The 21,712-nt window shown below is 42.1% G+C and overlaps 1 protein-coding gene across 1 annotated transcript; it reads left to right on the top strand.

Moving 5' to 3' along the window:
* The first annotated feature begins 15,700 nt into the window (after positions 1–15,700).
* Positions 15,701–18,716, top strand: LOC143023960 (zinc finger BED domain-containing protein 5-like). The gene is made up of 2 exons (XM_076182630.1): positions 15,701–17,571; positions 17,813–18,716. Exons 1-2 carry the CDS (start codon positions 16,496–16,498, stop codon positions 18,483–18,485), a joined length of 1,749 nt encoding a protein of 582 aa, XP_076038745.1. The 5' UTR covers positions 15,701–16,495; the 3' UTR covers positions 18,486–18,716.
* Positions 18,717–21,712: the final 2,996 nt, after the last annotated feature.

The following is a 21,712-nucleotide window of genomic DNA, read 5'->3' as shown; positions in this document are numbered from 1 at the left end:
TGTAGTGAGGAATAGACATTTGGGAATGGATGCTAAGAGGAGACTGTATGAAGGAGTGATTGTGCCAACAGCACTGTATGGGGCAGAAACTTTGAACATAAGAGAGGAAGAGAGGAGTTTGAATGTGTTTGAGATGAGGTGTCTGAGAAGTATGATGGGGGTTACTAGGCTAGATAGAGTGAGAAATGAGGTGAGGAGAAGAACAGGGGTGGAAAGGGAGTTGGGAGATAGGGTTGATGAAAGAGTATTAGGATGGTTTGGACACATGGAAAGAATGAGTGAAGAAAGACTAGTAAAAGAGGTATGGAAGGCAGATGTGGAGGGAGTGAACATGAGGGGACGTCCTAGGATGAGGTGGATCAATGGGGTGAAGGGGGCTTTGGGGAAGAGGGGAATGTCTGTTGAGGAAGGACGGGAGAGGACAGAAGACAGGGGTGAATGGAGAATGGTTGTATATGGATGATGTTGTGATGCATGAGGTAGAATGGGCGGGGGGATAGGGAGTCAGGTAGTATGTGTGAGCAAAATTTGACGCAGCCTGAAGGACTTTCTCCCCGTCTTCTCCTTTTCTGCATGGGGGGACGGTGAGGGGGGGTCGCCGATTTAATGAAGCGGCCTTGCTGTGGATGTGCTATGTCTTGCGACACTGCTTCTGACCCAGGTCAGTGGACAAGGTGCAGGGATGACCCGTCATCCAGGAGATGCTAAGATAAGAGGGAGGGTGGAGGGGTGTGGAGTGTATTCAGGGATGAAATGGGTGGGAATGATTTTATGCCTTTTCCTTTTTGGCTACCTCCCTTGTAAGGGGGAAAAAGCCTTGGCATATGTATGTATGTACATATGCCAAGGTGTATAGGTGTAATATATAGGCCAAAGACATTATCATTAGCAGACGACAAACTGTTATTTCAAGAACTGTCTAGTTTCTGCAACCGGGATTTATTGATAATGGGTGATTTCAATTTTACTGACATTGATTGGATGACCCTTGAACATGGCCATATAGGTAGTCGCTTGATTGATTTTCTTGGTGACAATTACTTAATTCAGCATGTAAAAGAGCCCACAAGATATGGAAACTTACTCGATCTTTTGATCACTAGCCGCGAAAGCATGGTAACTGATGTAGATGTCGGTGAATCTGTTGCAAATAGCGATCACAACTTAGTTAGATTCAAACTCCTAAAAATCTTTAGAATAGATACTTGTGTTTCTAAAATACCCGATTTCAGTAAAGCTCAGTTCATAGGACTACGTCAGGAGCTTCAGCTTACAGATTGGGAGGCAAATTTAAACGAAAGACCTGTAGATCAGATGTAGGAAATATTTCAAAATACCATTCCTTTTAAGGACAGACGTCCCCCAAATCAGTCTCGCCCAAAGTGGCTCGACAAAAAAAGAAAAAAAAAAAAAAAAAAAAGTATTGCTAAAAAGAGACAGGCTTATAAGAAATATAAGTGCTCGGGTGCATCAAATGACTATAAAAGTTATGTATCAATACAGAGAGATTTAAAAAAGACAATAAGAAAAAGAAAACGACTATACGAAATGAAAATCGCTGATAAATCCAAAGAGAATCCCAAAGAATTCTATAGTTACATTAGAGATAAAAAGGTTGTTAGGAATCACATTGGTCCACTATTATCTGCTGACGGTCAACTTGAATATTCAAATGAAGGAATGTGTAATATCTTAAACAATTATTTTAGCTCGGTTTTCGTAGACGAAACACCTCAAAGTGAACTCCAAACTGAAACCTGTGAAAAGTCTGGGGTAAACTTACTACGGTACATATAAAAGAAAAAATTAAATGATGTATAGATAAACTCAAAGTTAATAAAACACCAGGGCCTGACGGTTGGCATCCAAGAATCTTAAAGGAAATGAAAAATGATATTGTTGTTCCATTAGAGATTATTTTCAAGAAATCCATCATATCCGGAGATGTCCCAAGAGAATGGAAGCTAGCTAACGTTACTCCCATATTCAAAAAAGGTGACAAAAAGAAACCAAATAACTATAGGCCTATAAGTTTGACTTCAATCATAGGAAAAAAAAAAGGAAACTATCATCAGAGATGCTATCGAACATCATTTAGAAAGTAACCGTTTGATAAATGATAGCCAGCATGGTTTCAGACGGAAATGTTCTTGCGTGACTTACTTGAATTCTACAACACCGTTATCTCGAATTATGACAAAAGAAACAATATAGATTTAATATATCTAGACTTTGCAAAAGCTTTTGATACTGTCCCACACGAAAGACTACTTACTAAATTAGCTTTACACGGAATAAGTGGTAGCCTATTAAGTTGGACTAGTAATTGGTTGAATGGCCGAAAACAAAGAGTTGTTTTAAATGGAAAAACTTCTAGATGGGAAAATGTTACAAGTGGAGTTCCTCAGGGTTCCGTTCTTGGGCCACTTCTATTCATAGTATATATAAATGATATAGACCATGGACTAAGATCTACTGTTTCCAAATTTGCTGATGATACAAAACTGTGCGGAATGGCAAATGATCACTTAAACCAATTAGATGTTCAAGAAGATTTAGATAAATTACAGCAATGGTCTGAAAAGTGGCTAATGAAATTTAATACGAGTAAATGCAAGGTAATGCACATAGGTAAAAACAACAATAAGTACGATTACAAGTTATTTGGAAATTCGTTAACAAAAGTGGATAGTGAAAAAGATCTCGGCGTAATTATCAGTAACGACCTCAAATCATCCAAGCAGCGTATTTCAGCCTCTGAGAAAGCAAATAAGATTCTAGGACTCATTGCGCGATCTTTTGATTTCAAAAGTCCATCGCTCATTAACAAGCTATATAAATCGTTAGTTCGTCCACATTTGGAATATGCTGTTTCTGTATGGTCACCGAATCTCATTAAAAACATTGACAGACTGGAAAAAGTACAACGGCGAGCCACAAAACTGATTCCAAATATCAAAAATAAATCATACGAAAATCGACTAAAACATATGAATCTGTTTTCCCTAAAATAGCGTAGACTCAGAGGTGACTTGATACAGGTCTTTAAGATTCTAAAGGGAATTGACAACATCAAAAGTTACAAAATTTTCACATTGAATGAGAATCAGACAAGAAACAATGGTCTCAAACTATCCGGAAATAGATTCAATTTGGAAGTGGGTAGAAGCAACTTTGCCAACCGTGTAGTTAATGAATGGAATAAACTTCCTGCACAGGTAGTGCAATGTAGTTCAATTCGAAGCTTTAAGACTCATTTAGATAAACACCTAAGCAAGATGCTGTAATAATTATAATTTATTTTATTATTTGTTTTTGCTCTGTTATCATTTGTCTGTTTGATTTTCATTTATCTTTAGTTATGTGTCAATTTATTGTTATTTACTGTTTACCTGTTTGTTATTCAACTATACCTATGCATTTATTTATGTATTTTGTTTGTTGCATACATTATTATAGTTTTTTTTATAATTATTATTTTATTATTATTATGATTTTTTTCTCCACATCCGACCTAGATATGGACCAAAAGGTCTCCTGTCGGCATGCTCCGCCTTTGTAATCCTTTATAACTACACGAGCTCGAACAAGCCTTATGCTCGTGCAGAGGAGCCTCTGCTGGCCCAGATGGGATTAGGTATGAGATGCTGCAACATCTGAATTCAATCTCTCTCTCTCTCAAAAAAAAAAGAAAAAAAAAAAAAGAAAAAAAAATAGAATTATACAACACAATTTGGATTAATCAAAAATTCCCAAAAACATGGAGATATGCCCATGTTATACCTATTCTCAAAAAGGGGAAGGACCTAAAGAGTCCTTCCTCTTATCGCCCTATAGCGCTTACCAACTGCTTATGCAAATTACTAGAACGTATGGCCAATAACAGATTAAAATTCATTCTAGAGTCTCAAAACTTAATAGTTCCTACCCAATGTGGTTTCAGGAAAAATAGAAGTAGTCTCGACCATTTGATCAACTTAGAACAAGACATCCTCTCAAGTTTCGAAAAGAAAGACTACCTTGTTGCTTGCTTTTTAGATTTAGAAAGAGCCTACGACATAGCATGGCGACGTGGTATCCTTGAAAAACTCTATGCACTTGGCCTTAGAGGGAATCTCCCTATTTTCATTCAAAACATTTTAAAATAACTAACATTTTCGGTTAAAACTCAAGGTCACTTTTCATCAATACGCACACAAGAAAATGGCGTACCACAGGGAAGTGTGTTAAGTCCCACATTATTTATGCTACTTATAAACTATATTCTACCCGCTCCACCTCGGAACCTTAAATACTCATTATACGCTGACGACGTCAGAATCTGCCATACCTCATCGAACGCCAAGTTTTCTGGCTCTCGCGTGCAACTGGCCCTGGACTCGCTCCAGGACTTGTCTGACAAATGGGGATTTAAGTTTTCGGAATTAAAGTCAACAGTAGTTGTATTTTCACACACAACCCAGGCAGAAATAAATCTGCAATTACATGGTAATCCCATTCCAGTACAAAATTCAACCTTTTTCCTTGGCCTGAAACTGGACTCCAGGCTAAACTGGAAGGCCCATGTAAAATATCTAGTTGATGCATGCAACAAGAGAATTAATTTGCTACGTAAACTAACGGGCACAAACTGGGAAGCAGATAGGAAATCCCTACTAATGATTTACGAGTCCCTAATTAGATCTAAATTAGACTATGGGTGTCAGATTTATGGTTCGGCAACACCAACCACGTTACAACCCCTGAACATCATCCAAAACAAAGGCTTAAGAATTGCATTTGGAGCATTACACTGCACAAGAATCGAGAGGCTGGAAGTTGAAGCAAATGGTCGCCCCCTCCATTACAGGCGCGAAATGATAACACTCCGGTCCGCCGCCAAAGTGCTTCGCAACTCACGACATCCCTGCAAGCAGGCAATGTCCCAACGCGAACACAAACTCCAGCCTAAACCCCCTTTCCATCAGAATCCGATCCTTGTGCGAGCAGTATTCAGTGCCAACGAAGACCTAAAAAAAAAAAGTCCTCCACAGAAGAGCTTAGACAGAAGACACTTGAAACCATCAACGAATACAATGACCACAGGGCACTGTATGCGGATGGCTCCAAGTGTGGCCACAAAACAGGGACAGGGTTATACATCACCAAAACCCGGATGCTGTTCAGATTGCCTGACCATACGAGCATTTATATCGCCGAACTCTTTGGTATATACAAAGCAATAGAACATGCTCAATCTGACACGCATAGTAATTTTGTCATATTCTCAGACTCATTAAGTGCACTAAAGTCAATTAAATCAGGTAACCAAATTTTCTCCTGGGCAAAATCATTAGCACATTGTCGACGACCAACAAATCCATTACTCTCTCTTGGGTTCCCAGCCACATTGGGATCTCCGGGAACGAGAAAGCGGACACTCTGGCCAAATCGGCCTAAGATAAAGACTCAATTACTGACATACCCCTGGACACAGGAACCTTTAACCCCATCCTAATGAAAAAACTACACGCCCACTTGCAACACCAGTGGAACAACCTTAAAATCTCGCACAAACAAAAGGAACACATAACAGACTGGTCGACATCATACAGAAACAATAGACTGGAGGAAATCGCCATAGCAAGACTGAGGATGAACTCGACCCACCTCACCCATCTAAACCCATATATAAATGGAGTATTTCCTCCCCAATACAACACTACACTACCCATAAAACACATACTCATACACTGTTCAAAATATAATACACAGCGCCAAGCGCTCAGACAACACTGCAAACTTGAAAAAAAAAAAATCAATTAAATACCACAAATCTTTTGACCAATGACAGTTTACTTATGACAAAATAGTATTTTATTTGCGCACAACAGGACTATTATGGAAATTATAATGGTAGATTAAAAAGGATCGCAGGTTTACACCTGGCTTAATGACCTCATTATAGGTCGATAGCCTTAGAGAAAAAAAAAAAAAAAAAAAAATAGAACTTGATCAGAAGACGTCCTGCGAAGACTACCCACTGCCACGCCAATCACAAGTCTTGATTACTCCGGTCGCAGGCTACTCGACGTCAAGTCTTCTCGTCTTTGCTGTTCTCAGGAAACCGTATCCCGAGTGGGCCGGAACGGTTCGTCCCTACGCACCCCGAACATTGCTACTCCGTTGTTACGATACGGAGGTTCAAAGTGCTGAGCACTTCATGTCAGGTGTTCCTTTCATCAGCATTCCATTGTGCACCTTCGATGGTTTGACTTCATGTATTCTTAAGTCCTTTAAATCCCTTAATTTTTTTCCGTGTTTGATTTAAACCCCAGCAAATCTAGTAGCACCCGAACTGGTAATAATTTTAAGGGCCGAGAGAACATAGTTCCTCGTTCGCCCTCACATTTCTGGCGACCATTGCCAAGGATTGGTGCTACAAGTGTGTTTGCTGGGCTCTAAGTCGCTTTGAACGCGCACTCACTGTCTATGGCCCGGAAGTGAGTCCACATGATTCGGTAAGTCGTCCCCAGCTCCCTCTATTACAAGAGGGAGAAGATACTCCCTCTTACCTTAACCGTTTTGAGAGAATTGCTGAACTACTTAAGCTGAGTCCAGACAGCTATGCCATGAGACTGGGGAGCTTACTCACGGGGAAGGCAGCTGAGATGTACATATCTCTCTCCCCGGAGATAACTAGGAACTATGAGCTACTGAAGAAAGCTTTATTGTCAGGTTTTAACAAGACTACTGATGGTTACCGCGTAGACTTCCGGAATGCCAAGATTTCTTCAGGAGAAACTTTTCTTCAGTTCTCATTTCAACTAACCAGACTGTTTCAGGCATGATTAGATTCTTCCAATGTAGGGAACACTTTCAATAATTTGAAAGACTTTATGATCCTTGATCAGTTTTTGTCTTCCCTCTATCCAGACTTACGTGCTTTCATCAAGGAACGACGACCCTCTACGTCAACAGAGGCTATTAGTTTAGCTGACGGTCGTCAGCCCACCCTAATCTTCCTCGAACTTCGGTTCCAAATGCAAAGAAGTTCTTTTGGCCACCTAAGCCGCCTAAGGTAACCACAGTGCCCCCGAATTCTTCTAGCGGCCGAAGGGACCCTCCACCTTTGACATGTCACGGTTGTGGAGAAATTGGCCACACTCGGCCTCGTTGCCCTAGAAATCCCCGCACTTTCAAAGAAGGCACATCAGCTACGCAACCATATAAGGTAGGGTTTTGCCTGTCTGATAGAAGAGTCCCTCACTTCCAGGCCTCTGGTACCATCAATGGGGCCTGGGTGTCTACTATAATCCGGGACACCGGCTGTTCCTGCGTAGTCGTATCAGATGAGATGCTCCCAGATATAGATGTCACGAGTTCCAAGAAAGTCTATGTTGCCGACTACTTAGGCCGAGTAGATGCCTTTCTTCTCGTATCTTGTTACCTTCGATGTCCTTATTACGAAGGATGGACAGACGTCATCACAGCACCCATCAACTTTGCTAGTGTCTTAATTGGTAATGTTCCAGGCGTTAAAGATCCTAATATATCTGAATGTTCTCCTCCAGCTGATGACTCCGCTATTCCACACCCGACACAAACTGCTTCGCCCTTTCCCAAGCATCTGGTATGTGCAGTCCAGACCCGAGCCGGCAAAATGAAACTGATTCACCCCTTAGCTCTGCCTGCCCTACAACCTCTCTCGGTGATGCCCGACAATTTCGGTCTACTCCAGTCCTCGTGCGAGACACTCAGCCGCTAGAGCTAAAGCAGCCTCGGGAGAAATAGATCAAATGAAGAACGGGTCTACCTACCAGTTTGTCAAGATGGACGGTCTCCTCTATCGGAAGTGTTTGACTTCTAATTGCCCTGATAAGGTAGGAAAGTCTACATTGGTTGTTCCCCGTGATTGTCGCCCTATTATCCTCTCCATTGCTCATGAGAGCCCTTTAGCTGGACACTTCTCTCACCGGAAGACGGAATTAAAAGTCGCAGAACAATTTTACTGGCCAGGCATGGGAACCGACATCAGAACCTTCTGTCGGTCTTGTGACAAATATCAACGCTTCTTAGCGAAGGGACGAGTACCACCAGTCCCATTACAACCCATGCTCATCGTCACTGAACCTTTCGCCCGCGTTGCCATAGACTTGGTTGGACCTCTTTCTCCAGCATCTTCCAATGGGCACAGGTACATTCTTACCTTGATTGATTTTGCCACTGGATTTCCTGAAGCAGTTCCCTTAAAAGATATAGACTCCATTTCGGTCGCTGAGGCCTTATTAACTATTTTCTCGAGAGTTGGTATTCCCCGGGAAACACTTTCGGACAGAGGTACCCAATTCACGTCTAATCTGATGAAAGAACTCCACCGAATGTTGGGCGTGAAACCTATCTTCACCACTCCCTTCCATCCTAGTGGAAGTGGTAGGATTGAGAGACTACATGGACCTTTGAAGGCTATTCTCCGTAAGTTGTGTGCTGAGAAGCCCCGTGAGTGGCATAGGTACCTAATCCCATCCTTATTCGCCTTCAGAGAACTCCCGAGCGATAGGACGGGGTTTTCAGCCTTCGAGTTGTTGTACGGTCGGTCAGTTAGAGGCCCACTCTCAGTTTTAAGAGATCTGTGGGAAAACCGTACCCTCCACGAGGAAGGTCCAGCTTCCAATATGTAATAGAACTACAGGAGAAGCTGACAGGATGTTCTCAAATGGCTGCACGACAAGCCGATATCAGTAGTTCCCGGTACAAGGCTTATTTCGATCTGAAGTCGCAATACCGTCAATTAAACCGGGTGATGAAGTTCTAGTACTCCTGTCTAGTGATACCAGTAAGCTCCTTGTCACTTGGAATGGACCCTACAAGGTATTGGAGAGACGTGGGGAAGCGAATTACGTTATCGAGACTCCTCGGGGACATAGACTTTACCATGCAAACATTTTAAAAAGATATCACCGCAGGGACCAGGTGCAGCAGTTTGAACTGATGGATGAGATTTCCGCCATAGAAGAACTTTCCGCCCCAGAAAACGAGAAGGTATCCGTCATCGATGAAGATCCTTGTGATCTTCTTTCACAGCTGCCTTTGACACCTGATGGCATAACTCTCTCCCCTTCTACTGATAAACCCGAAGTGGGACAACTCAACCCGGATCAGCTAGCCCAACTTCAGAATCTTATGGGTGAGTATAAAGATGTTTTCTCTGACGAGCCCGGATGTACCTCCACTCTAACGCATGACATACAACTTACCACTACAGACAGTACAGGCCAAAGTGTATCCAGTGCCTATCCACCTTAGACCTGTCTTCGAGAAGGAGGTCGAGACCCTCTTCCGGCAAGGGATTATCCAACAATCCTCCTCTCCTCATTCTTCGCCTGTTGTCATGGTAAGAAAAACTGATGGATCCTATAGGATGGCCATCGACTATCGCCAACTAAACTCTATCACAGTATTCCATGCTGAACCTACCTGCAGCATGGAAGAAGATTTATACAAATTCTCTGGCGCTAGGTACTTTGGTGAACTGGACCTCTGCAAGGCATATTACCAAGTACCTCTTTCTGACAAAGCCAAAGCTCTAACGTCTTTTCCCACTCATCTAAGTTTGATGGAATTCTGCCGAATGCCCTTTGGTCTGGTAACGGCAGGTGCTACTTACATCCGCCTGATGAGACTGGTATTAGCTGATTTACCAAGTGTGTGTTTTTATTTTGACATCTTCATTTTTTCTAAAAGCTGGGATGGACACCTAGAAGCTCTGCATCGCGTCTTCGAAAGTCTACGGGACCACCATCTGACGGTCATGCCTTCGAAGTGTAGATTTGGAGTTTCTTCCATCCAATACCTTGGTTTCATTTTGGACGGAACCTCTTTAAGACTTCAACATAACAAGATTGAGGCTATAACCCGCATGCTTCCACCAACCAGTAAGAAGTTACTTAGGACCTTCCTTGGTCTAATCTCATTTTATAAGTTGTTTATTCCTCAGGCCTCCGACTACACCGGACCCTTATCTGATTTACTAAGGAAGACTAGCCCGGAACCTCTCCCTTGGACCGAAGACCTCTTGGACCGTTTCTGCCATTTGAAGGCTGCCATATCTTCACAACCTATCTTGTGTTTGCCCGATCCTAATGTGACCTTCGTCCTTAGGACCGATGCCTCTCTTTATGGTCCGGGGGCTGTCCTGCTCCAGTATCACAATGAATGTCCACACCCCGTCGCATATGCCAGAAGGAAACTTCTGGATCGTGAGAAGAGATACTCCACCACCGAGCGTGAAGGCCTTGCGGTCGTTTTCTCCATCTCCAGGTTTCATTAATATCTCCGTGGCAAAGAGTTCGTGTGAAAAGTTGATCACAAACCTCTTTTGTATTTAGCTACTTTCAAAGGAAAGAATAACCTGCTCCTTCGTTGGGCTTTGGCCCTTCAGGCATATAAATTTATAGAGTTGTCCACATTGCTGGAAAGGACAATTTAGGTGCTGACCTCTTAAGTAGATCTTAATTCATGGCTAGGTTTTACTTTACTTTCATCCTCTTGTAAGTTCCCATATTAATGTGCTTTTTAATCTACTAGTAATTTCTTGTCCCGGGGGTGGGCCCATCCCCCTTCCCCCGGCTACAACTCATTTCATCGTGGCTGCATTGACAGTCGTTCGGCTCCCCACCTCGGCGAATCGGCTTGTTTGTGCACCAATTAAACGAGCGAGTCCGCCTCGAGCTTCTAAGCACGAGAAAACTGCGCCTGCGCGGAGCGGCCACGTCAGCAGTTTTGGGGGTCTATATACCCCTCCTCTCCCAACGGCAAATTTCATCAGAAGTCGGCAGCCCTTGGCAGCAGACAGACGATACTCACACGAGAACAGTCAATCTCGCTAGAGCTACTCTCTAGAGTTGACTTGTGATCGTAATCCAACTTAACGTTGGATAGCTTTGCCTTGGCAGTTAACACTGCCACCCACTTCTGGGCATTTCCCAGCACTTATTATTTCCTTTGGCTCTGCTGAGCACATTTTATTTTTGTGTAACAGGGGGCTCGTCCCCCTGACCCCGACGTGCAGGATGGAGTCCTCAACTCCATCCCTGCCAACTAGGAAGACCTCCCCTGACGACCCCAATATCGACCCGGACAAGGCTAGACACGTGTTTCTTCATTCTGACCAGACCTGATTAGCTGACCTCAACCCATTTATGCTTAAAAAATGTCTTTCACAATTTACCAATGATATTAGCAAAGTTAAAAAACTTAGAAGTGGAGACCTCCAAGTTACCACCAACTCTGGGAGAGCTACACACGATCTTCTTAAGGCTAGGAAGTTTCATTCCTTCGATGTTGTTGCATCCCTCCCTAGGTCACTCAACTCCTGCAGAGGAGTAATCCACTTCAGAGATTTGATGACCATGGAAGAATGTGACATCCTCGATGAGATGAAATCTGAAGGAATATTAATGTCAAATTTATAACGCGAATGGACCGAGAAAGGAACATGCGAGTGAACACGCCCCTCATAATTCTCACTTTCAACTCAACAACCCTCCCTGACCACGTCAAAATTGGATACATTCATGTCCCAACACGACCATATGTCCCTAACCCATTACGCTGCAACAAATGTTTCAAATATGGTCACCTTGCCAAATTCTGCAGCAAACAATCAGTCGTATGCGGTAAGTGTGCAGGCGAACATCCTACAGATGCTTGCTCTACTAACGTGTTTCAATGTGTTAACTGTCCCTCCAATAACAACCATGCATCCACCTCTCGAGACTGTCCTACTTTCAAGATAGAAAAAAAAAAAAATGGTACCGAAAAAGCAAATTGTGGCATATCCTTTTATGAAGCAAGGAAGCGTGTGATGGAAAGACTAGTTACCCCAACTAGTACCTCCGGAGCAACTTCCTATGCTTCGGGAGTAAAGAAAACTTTTAGAACCATTGAAACACGAACAGAGAGCAAACACTCCAACAAGGAAAAAGATCAACGCCCAACTACCAAGCAAACTCACTCGCACCTTCCTTCCCCGGCCATCCCAGAGCTTCCCAAACGTGTGCTTACACGTACGGAAGAGGATGTCCACATGGAAACCTCTGTTTCCAATAAGCGACTTTTAAGTCCCATTTATACCCCAGAACGAAAATCCGGGGCTAAACACACCTCTCCCACTAAGGCCAAGAAAGGAAGAAACCGAAGCAGATAATAAAAAAAAAAAATAAATAAATAAATAAAAAAAACAGTGGAATTGCCGAGGTGTTAGAAGTAAAGTAAATGACCTTGTAACTTTTAACTCCCTAAACAACCCCTCAGTAATATGTCTACAGGAAACACTCCTTAAGCCCAGTATAGAGTTTTCACTCAAAAACTTTACCATATATAGGAAGGACAGGTTAGCGCCTGGAAGAGGGGTCGCAGTTGCAGTCAGCGACTGCCTTCCCCAAGTGGAATTACCACTATCTACTAACTTGGAGGCAGTCGCAATCAAAACAAAACTACAAAACAAACTAGACAACATCTGCTCCATCTACCTAGCTCCCGACCCTCAATTCCCACTAGTGGAGATGAACGAGTTGATTAGACAACTACCCCACCACAAACTGATAGTGGGAGATTTCAACTCCCACCATCACAGGTGGGGTAGCAACCACACGTCTCCTCGAGGGGAGCAGTTGGACGAGGTGCTCAATAACAACAACCTGGTCCTAAATACTGGCAGCCCCACTCGTGTAGACAATACTAGGGGTTCCTTTTCATGCATCGATTTATCCATATCATCTCCTGCGTTGTCTGACATTCTCCAATGGAGCACGCATGACGACACCATGCTTAGCGATCATTTCCCAGTAATCCTAAAAATAGGGGGTGACCATGCTACGCCTACTCCAGCCTACGGAGACAACCCACCCCCTCCCTCTCCCAAATTTAACATCAAAAAAGCCAACTGGGAAATGTATCGCACAACCACCAACATCAACATCACAGGGGATAATATGGATAACAAGATATCAAATTGATCAAACTCCATTTTGAATTTAGCTCTTAAGCATATACCAAAAACCTCGGTATTTCATAAGCATAGAGTTCCTTGGTGGACATCAGACTGCAGAAAAGCACTTTGAAAGCGGAATAGGGCCTACCGAACTTTTAAAAATAACCCCATTGCACCGAACTTTATTACTTTTAAAAAGATGCAAGCAGAGGCCCGTAGAACCATCAAACAGGCCAAATGAAAGTCTTGGTGTGATTACATCTCCACAATAAACGCAAACACTCCTCTAACACAAATCTGGTCAGCCGTTCGAAAAATCGACGGCAAATATACCCCTAACATCAAGACCCTGACCATTGGAAACACGTTTGTAGATGCTCCCATGGACATCGCAAACACAATCGCAGACACGTTCACGCAAACAAGCAACACGAATAACTATTCTCCAACCTTTTTATAACACAAACAAAGACGGGAAGCAGAACCACTGATCTTCCATACACAGACACACCATTACTATAACACCCCCTTCCAACTACACGAGCTTGAACAAGCCTTAAGCTCGTGTAGAGGAACCTCTGCTGGCCCAGATGGGATTAGGTATGAGATGCTGCAACATTTGAATTCAATTTCACTGAAAAAATTACTAGAAATATACGACGTAATTTGGATTAGTCAAGAATTCCCAAAAACATGGAGACATGCCCACGTCATACCTATTCTCAAAAAGGGGAAGGACCCAAAACGCCCTATAGCACTTAACAACTGCTTATGAAAAGTATTAGAACGTATGGCCAATAACAGATTAAAATTCATTCTAGAGTCCCAAAATTTAATAGTTCCTGCCCAATGTGGTTTCAGGAAAAATAGAAGTAGGCTTGACCATTTGGTCAACTTAGAACAAGACATCCTCTCTTTCGAGAGGAAAGAATACCTTGTTGCTTGTTTTTTAGATTTAGAAAGAGCGTACATGTCATGGCGACGTGGTATCCTCGAAAAACTCTATGCACTTGGCCTTAGAGGGAATCTCCCTATTTTCATTCAAAAAAATTTAAAAGAACGAACTTTTTCGGTTAAAAATCAAAACTATTATTCAACAGTACGCACACAAGAAAATGGCGTACCACAGGGAAGTGTGTTAAGTCCCACTTTATCTATGTTGCTCATAAACGATATTCTACCCGCTCCATCTCGGAACCTTAAATACTCATTATACGCTGACGACGTCGGAATCTGGCATTCCTCACCGAACGCCAAGTTTTCCGGCTCTCGCGTACAACTGGCCCTGGACTCGCTCCAAGACTGGTCTGACAAATGGGGATTTAAGTTTTCGGAATTAAAGTCAACAGCAGTTGTATTTTCACACAGAACCCAGGCAGAAATAAATCTGCAATTACATGGTAATCCCATTCCAGTACAAAATTCAACCTTTTTCCTTGGCCTGAAACTGGACTCCAGGCTAAACTGGAAGGCCCATGTAAAATATCTAGTTGATGCATGCAACAAGAGAATTAATTTGCTACGTAAACTAACGGGCACAAATTGGGGAGCAGATAGGAAATCCCTGCTAATGATTTATAAGTCCCTAATTAGATCTAAATTAGACTATGGGTGTCAGATTTATGGTTCGGCAACACCAACCACGTTACAACCCCTGAACATCATCCAAAACAAATGCCTAAGAATAGCACTTGGAGCATTAAGCTGCACAAGAATCGAAAGGCTGGAGGTTGAAGCAAATGTACCCCCCCTCCACTACAGGCGCGAGCACCTCACACTCCGATACGCCGCCAAAGTGCTTCGCAACCAACAACATCCCTGCAAGCAAACGGTAAACCAGCACGAACACTTCACCAACTCCAGCCTAAATCCCCTTTCCATCAGGATCCGATTCTTGTGCGAGCAGTATTCAGTGCCACTGTGGTCAATAGAAAAGATGGAACATACGTACCCACCGTCGTGGAAAAGCATCGCCCTGAATGTCAATACCAACCAGGACCTCAGGAAGAAATCGTCTTCAATAGAAGAAGTACGACAGAAGACCCTACAAATTATTAACAAGTACAATGACCACAGGGCACTGTACACGGATGGCTCCAAGTGCGGCCACAAAACTGGGACAGGGTTATACAGCACCAAAACCCGGATGATGTACAGATTGCCGGACCATACGAGCATATATATCGCCGAACTATTCGGCATATACAAAGCCATAGAAAATGCTCAATCTGACACACATAGTAACTTCGTCATATTCACAGACTCTTTGAGCGCACTTCAAGCAATTAAGATAGATAACCATATGGAAAATTTTCTCCTGGGCAAAATCATTAGCACATTGTCGACGACCAACAAGTCCATTATTCTCTCTTGGGTTCCCAGCCACATTGGGATCTTCGGGAATGAGATAGCGGACACCTTAGCCAAATCTGCCTTAGAAAAAGACTCCATTACAGACATACCCCTGGACACAGGAACCTTCAATTCCATACTAAAGAAACAATTACACACCCACTGGCAACTCCAGTGGAACAACCTTAAAATCTCGCACAAACAAAAGGAACACATAACAGATTGGTCGACATCATACAGAAACAACAGACAGGAGGAAATCGCCATAGCAAGACTGAGGATGAACTCGACCCGCCTCACCCACCTAAACCCATACACTAACGGCGTATTTCCTCCTCAATGCAAAACCTGCAACACTATACTATCCATAAGACACATACTCATACACTGCTCAAGATACAACGCACAGCGCCAAGCGCTTATACAACACTGCAAACTTAAAAAAAATCAGCTAAGCACTACAAATCTTTTGACTGACGACCGTTTACTTATTGACAAAGTAGTATTTTATTTGCGCACTACAAAACTATTGTGGAAATTATAATGGTAGAATAAAAAGGATCGCAGGTTCACACCAGGCTTAATGACCTCATTATAGGTCGATAGCCTTAAAGATAAAAAAAAAAAAAGGCAAATTAGAACTTGATCAGAAGACGTCCTGCGAAGACTACCCACTGCCACGACAATCACAAGTCTTGATTATTTCAGTCGCGGGCTACTCGACGTCAAGTCTTCTCGTCTTTGTAGTTCTCTAGAGCAGGGGTTCTCAAAGTGGGGTCCGCGGCACTTTGACAGGGGGTCCGCAAAATTTAACGAATTTATCGGTGGATGCAGCCGATTTCCGTGACAGCCATCTGGCAACACTGATGGAATGTCAACCACTGGCAGTGTACATCCAGTGGTCGTCTGGAGTGTATCATGAGTTGTCGGGTAAAAAAGGCATTTTTATTATCTTTGTGTATAGATTATTTATGTAATTATGTTTTTATTAACTATTATTTTGTTTGTGTATGTCCCCCTTTTGTGAGAACTAGGGGTATATCTATATTTAACAGTACTATATCTATATCCTTTCAGATGCGTGAGTAGGAGATAGCTGTGCATGTGCATGGTAGTATCAACAGTGATTCATAGTGACAGCAGCCTGGTGTACCTTTGGTCGGTGTCATCATGGACAAGTTTGTAAAACGACCGGCATCCAGCGTTACGAGTGAACTCGGCGAACCATCGAAATCATCAGGAAAAGTGAGGAAATATGACGATAGCTATATTAAATTCGGCTTCATCGAAAACAAGGACGGGAAACCAAAGTGCGTAATCTGCCTGCAGGTGCTTTCTAACGATGCTATGAAGCCTTCTAAACTGAGGAGACACCTTGAAACGAAACATCCGGATTGTGCTCAGAAAAGCAAGTCCTTTTTTGAGCGCAAGAGAGAGGTGTACCACCAACAACAAACTACGATGACAGGATTCACCACCAGTCCTCAAAAGGCACAGCGAGCCTCCTACCTGACAGCGCAGAGGATAGCCAGAAGCAAGAAACCCCACACAATCGGGGAGGAACTGGTGCTCCCCGCAGCGGTAGAGATTTGCGAGGTGATGATCGGAAAAGCGGCCGCAAATACTCTCAAATGTATACCACTTTCAAATGATACAGTGAGAAGAAGGATTGAAGATATGTCCTGTGACATAAAATCGCAACTTGTGACAAGATTGCAAACGTGCCCTTTCTCAATTCAACTCGACGAGTCCACTGACGTGTTGAATTGCCTCCAGCTCATTGTGTTCGTTCGTTATCCATGGAATGGACACTTTGTTGAGGATTTTTTGTTTTGTAAAATGGTACCTGGACGAACAACAGGTGAGCAAATATTCAATATACTTGACAATTTCATGACAGAAACAAAGCTGAATTGGGAAAACTGCGTTGCTGTCTGCACCGATGGCGCAGCTGCTATGACTGGCTGCAAGAGTGGGGTGGTTGCAAGGATAAAGAGGATGAATCCACAGATCGTAGCCACACACTGTATGCTGCATAGGGAGGCTCTTGCCTCGAAAGACATGGCACCTGACTTACACTCTGTTCTTAGCACTGTTGTGCATGACGTAGTTAACTATGTGAAGTCAAGGCCACTACAGTCTCGGTTGTTTTCTCAGCTCTGCAATGAAATGGGTGCAGGACATGACACACTACTGTTCCACTCTGAGGTACGATGGCTCTCCCGTGGGAAAGTTTTACAGCGGGTGTTTGAACTGCGTTCCGATGGCCAGGGGAACATACACAATCATGCACGCAAACAACACAACATACACTCTATAAAGGATTTGTGGGAAAACCCAGTTTCGGCTGTGGCCTTCCTTGGGGAGACGGGACTGCTCGGACAGACAGTCTAGGGAACGACAACAACAACAACAACTGCGTTCCGAGCTGTGTGACTTTCTGAAAGATGCCAAGCCCCCCACTGCAATGCTTCTTTCTGACCCAAGGTGGGTAGCCCAGCTTGCCTATCTTGCCGACGTGTTCAATATAATGAACGAGCTCAATTTATCCATGCAAGGTGGCTATGCCTCTGTCTTGGAGGTCAGCGATAAAATCAAGGACTTTAGGGGGAAAACCGAGATCTGGAGAATGCGAGTCTTGAATGGGATCACAGACATGTTCCCACAACTCACAGAGTTTTTGGACACAAACAAACTATCAGTTGAGTTGGTAAGAAATCAGATCTACGGTCATCTTACCGCACTGAGTGAACATTTCAATTCCTACTTCACTGATATCGACACCGATGCCTGGGATTGGGTTTGGGATCCTTTTGTTGCCAGTTCATCAGCACGTGGTCTCAGTGCAAAGGCAGAGGAAGAACTGTTGGAGCTGTCATGCGATGGGAGCCAGAGGATCCGATTCCGTCAATGTGCACATACAGACTTTTGGGCTTCTATCAAAGAGGAATATCCTGAACTCTTTGCTGCAGCTTCGAAGGTTTTGCTTCCATTTCCCACTACTTATCTCTGCGAGGCATCTTTCTCAGCTCTGACAGCCATGAAAACCAAGTACAGGGCTCGGATGCATGTGGAAGATGACCTAAGAGTATGCCTCTCATCCATCCATCCCTGGATAGAGAAGTTGTGCACTGGGAGGCAGGCCCATCCTTCACATTAATAATGTGAACAAAAGACATCTTATATTGGTGAGAAAGAGGGAGAGGGAATTTCTGGAAATGTTATTCAAGGGAATTTCATGGCTGTATTTGAACACTTATCTTTGGATTACACATTTGAATTATTGTCTTATGTTTTGATATTATCAGAATTGCCAATTAAAGATGGAGTTACACTTAATTCTCAGTTAAAGTATTTATTTACAGCTTTCCATGACTGTTGATATTACGAAACAGTGCGTACATTATATATATATATATATATATATATATATATAATATATATATATATATATCCTGGGGGGAACACATGTGAGGGGGTCCTCAGCTTGTTTTCTGTAATAAAAGTGGTCCTTGGTTGAAAAAAGTTTGAGAACCCCTGCTATAGAGGGGTATGAAATATTTGGCAAAAATTTGGCAAAGGCGGAGGTTGGTAGGGGAATGTTGCTGTACATAGAAAAAGGTGTTCAGTATGACATTGTGGAATTCAAGGAGGAAGCTTTTGAATATATTGCAGCAAAAATTAAAGGAAAAACGGGTGTAGGGGATGTGTTAATTGTGTCTATATATCGAAGTTTGAATAGTGAGGCAGAAAACAATGGGAAAATTATGTCACTGATGCAAGAAATAGCAGACTACAACATCAAACATAAAGTAATAGTGGGAGATCTTAATTTACCAAATATAGAGTGGAAGAACATGACCTGCAAAACTGGTGATGATGACCTAAGTCTAAGGTTTATTGAGAAAATGCGAGATTGCTACTTTATACAGGTTGACATTAAAAAATCCGGCAACCATAAATCCGGGACAGATTTCGGGAGCGCATTTTGATTTTCATATTTCCCGCGTTGGTGCGTCACTGTTTTCTGGAGCTGCCGCTTACGCCAGAATCAGCTGTTGGTTCATGCTTCCACCTGCTAACAAGTAATCCTGCTCATTTTTCTCATTATTCTCCTCATTATAACATTTATTTGTTGTTGTATAGCCCCAATATGGAATCAACAAAGAAGAAATGTGGCATAAAACGCAAACATCATGCGTTATCGATCGCAGAGGAAGTGGAAATATAAAAAAACTTGGTAACAATGTGTCTGTGTGGACCATTTGTGAAACATACGACATTATGTGTAAAAAGCCCATCTGCTATTTAGCTTCTTTCCTAAGAAGTACAGTACGGAGTATTTTATTTACTTTAATTAAAATTCTTCGGTGGATCAGTTTTATGTTTTATTAAAATTGAATTAAAATTCTGTATAACTATCTTTACTGTGTTTTATTTAGTTCGTGAATAATAAAATTTCATTTACTTTTCACTTAGTGTTTATTTTTCCCATTAAAGGACTGTACAGGTGATAATTTTCTTTAGATATATACGGGGTACACCATACAAAATTATTAACTTCAAAAATCCGGCAGTCCTCAGGTCCCGAGGTTGCCGGATTTTTGAATGTCAACCTGTACAACATGTCGCCGGAATTACTAGATTCAGAGGTTCAGATGCAGGCAACATACTTGACTTGATAATTACTGATGACAACATGATCGTGGAGGATATTGAAATAAGAAATCCACTTGGTAGGAGTGATCATGGATGTGTAATTTTCAGATGCAACATGGAACCACAGGTAAAAAATTGTAAGGGACTTGTGTATCTTTTTGAAAAGGCGGATTATTGCAAGCTAAATGGAATGTTGAATATTAATTGGGATGAGTATTTGGATACCGATGATATCGAGGACATGTGGTGCAATTTAAAAGTAAACTACAAGAGTCAATAGACAAATGTATTCCAAGGAGAGAACTTAAAAACAGTGGGGAATTAAGGAAGAGAACAAATCATAATTTGCCAATGAATAGAAAGCTGTGGGCAAAGATTAAGAAAAAACAAAGATTTTGGATGCTATTGAAAAACAGTGAGGAAAGCCCTGAGGAAACTAGCACAGGTGAATATTATCATAATCTTCATTTCAAGCCAACGAAGTATAGTTGTATTTCAATATAATTTGAATCAATCTAATTTGTTTCTTTTTAATTTACATTTATTGTATGTTTGTTATCTGTAGGATGTGATGTCGAGCCTGAAATCAATGCTGGCCATCTGTTCCCATCAAGTGTTACTCCTTGTGATGCTAACCCATCAACTCCAAGCATTATTTGCAAGCAATCTTACAAGACTGGTACAGGCTCTGGTTCAAATAACAGTAATTCTTCTAGTAGTGACTCGTCTTCTAGCAGCGATTCATCTTCTAGCAGTGACCCTGAACTAGATAATCAAGATATTGACACTGATGATTCTGTGAAAGATAAGGACTATATTCCAAGCACAGAGGAGGAAGAGAGTTTTGAACTTATAGAGAAGGAAGATGCTGCTGAAACTCCTGTAGTAGTTAGTCCGCAAAAGGGACATAAGCATAAACAGAACTCTAGTCAATGGAAGAGAAATCAAAGAAAAAAATCAAGGAACTCTGGAAAGGCTTATGAAAACAAGAATAAGAATATAGTACCTGAAAGAAAAATGAAATCGCCATGTGGAAATAAATGTCGGCTTAAATGTTCACAACAGATAAATGGCAGAGAACGGCAAAAACTGTTTGACTCTTATTGGGCATTAGGAAATATTACTCAACAGTGGTTCATTTCAAACTGCACTAAACCTGTTCAACCGAAGTACAGATACATTCGTGAGGGAGGCAAACGTCAACCTAGGAATTTTAACAGTTCTTTTCACTTCATGGTTGGCCAGAAAGAAATTCGTGTTTGCAAACTTTTTTTCAGGAACACACTCGGTATCAATGACAGGCCAATTAGAACTGTTTTAGCAAAGCAAAAGAAAGTTGCAGATGTTTTTATGGAACCTGATAAGCGAGGCAAACATGGTAATCATGCAAGTGTTGATCCTGAAATCAAGGAAGGCGTCAAGGCACATATTGATTCTATCCCTCGGATTGAGAGTCATTACACAAGAGCTATGTCAAGTAGGACATTCATATGCGGTTCGAAAACAATTGCAGATATTCATCGCGATTATGTTGAGAAGTCAAAAGAACAAAAGGTACCATATGCCAATTACACACTGTTCTATCGCATTTTCACAATGGAGTATAATATTTCATTTTTTTTGTGCCAAAAAAGGATCAATGCAATGTTTGTTCATCATATGATAATGCAGAGAATGAAGAGAAAGAACGCCTGAAGGAAAGCTATGAAAATCACCACAAAGAAAAAG

The sequence above is a fragment of the Oratosquilla oratoria genome, unplaced genomic scaffold (assembly GCF_046742065.1).
Source record: "Oratosquilla oratoria isolate Oo_2021 unplaced genomic scaffold, ASM4674206v1 SCAFFOLD73, whole genome shotgun sequence".
Taxonomy (NCBI): domain Eukaryota; kingdom Metazoa; phylum Arthropoda; class Malacostraca; order Stomatopoda; family Squillidae; genus Oratosquilla; species Oratosquilla oratoria.
This window is presented reverse-complemented; position numbering and strand designations above follow the sequence as displayed.

Excerpts from the sequence above, each read along its gene's own strand:
- LOC143023960 (XM_076182630.1), top strand. The coding sequence starts at position 16,496 with ATGGACAAGTTTGTAAAACGACCGGCATCCAGCGTTACGAGTGAACTC. Across the intron at positions 17,572-17,812 it reads GGGAAAGTTTTACAGCGGGT|GTGGGTAGCCCAGCTTGCCT; the intron begins GTTTGAACTGCG and ends TTCTGACCCAAG.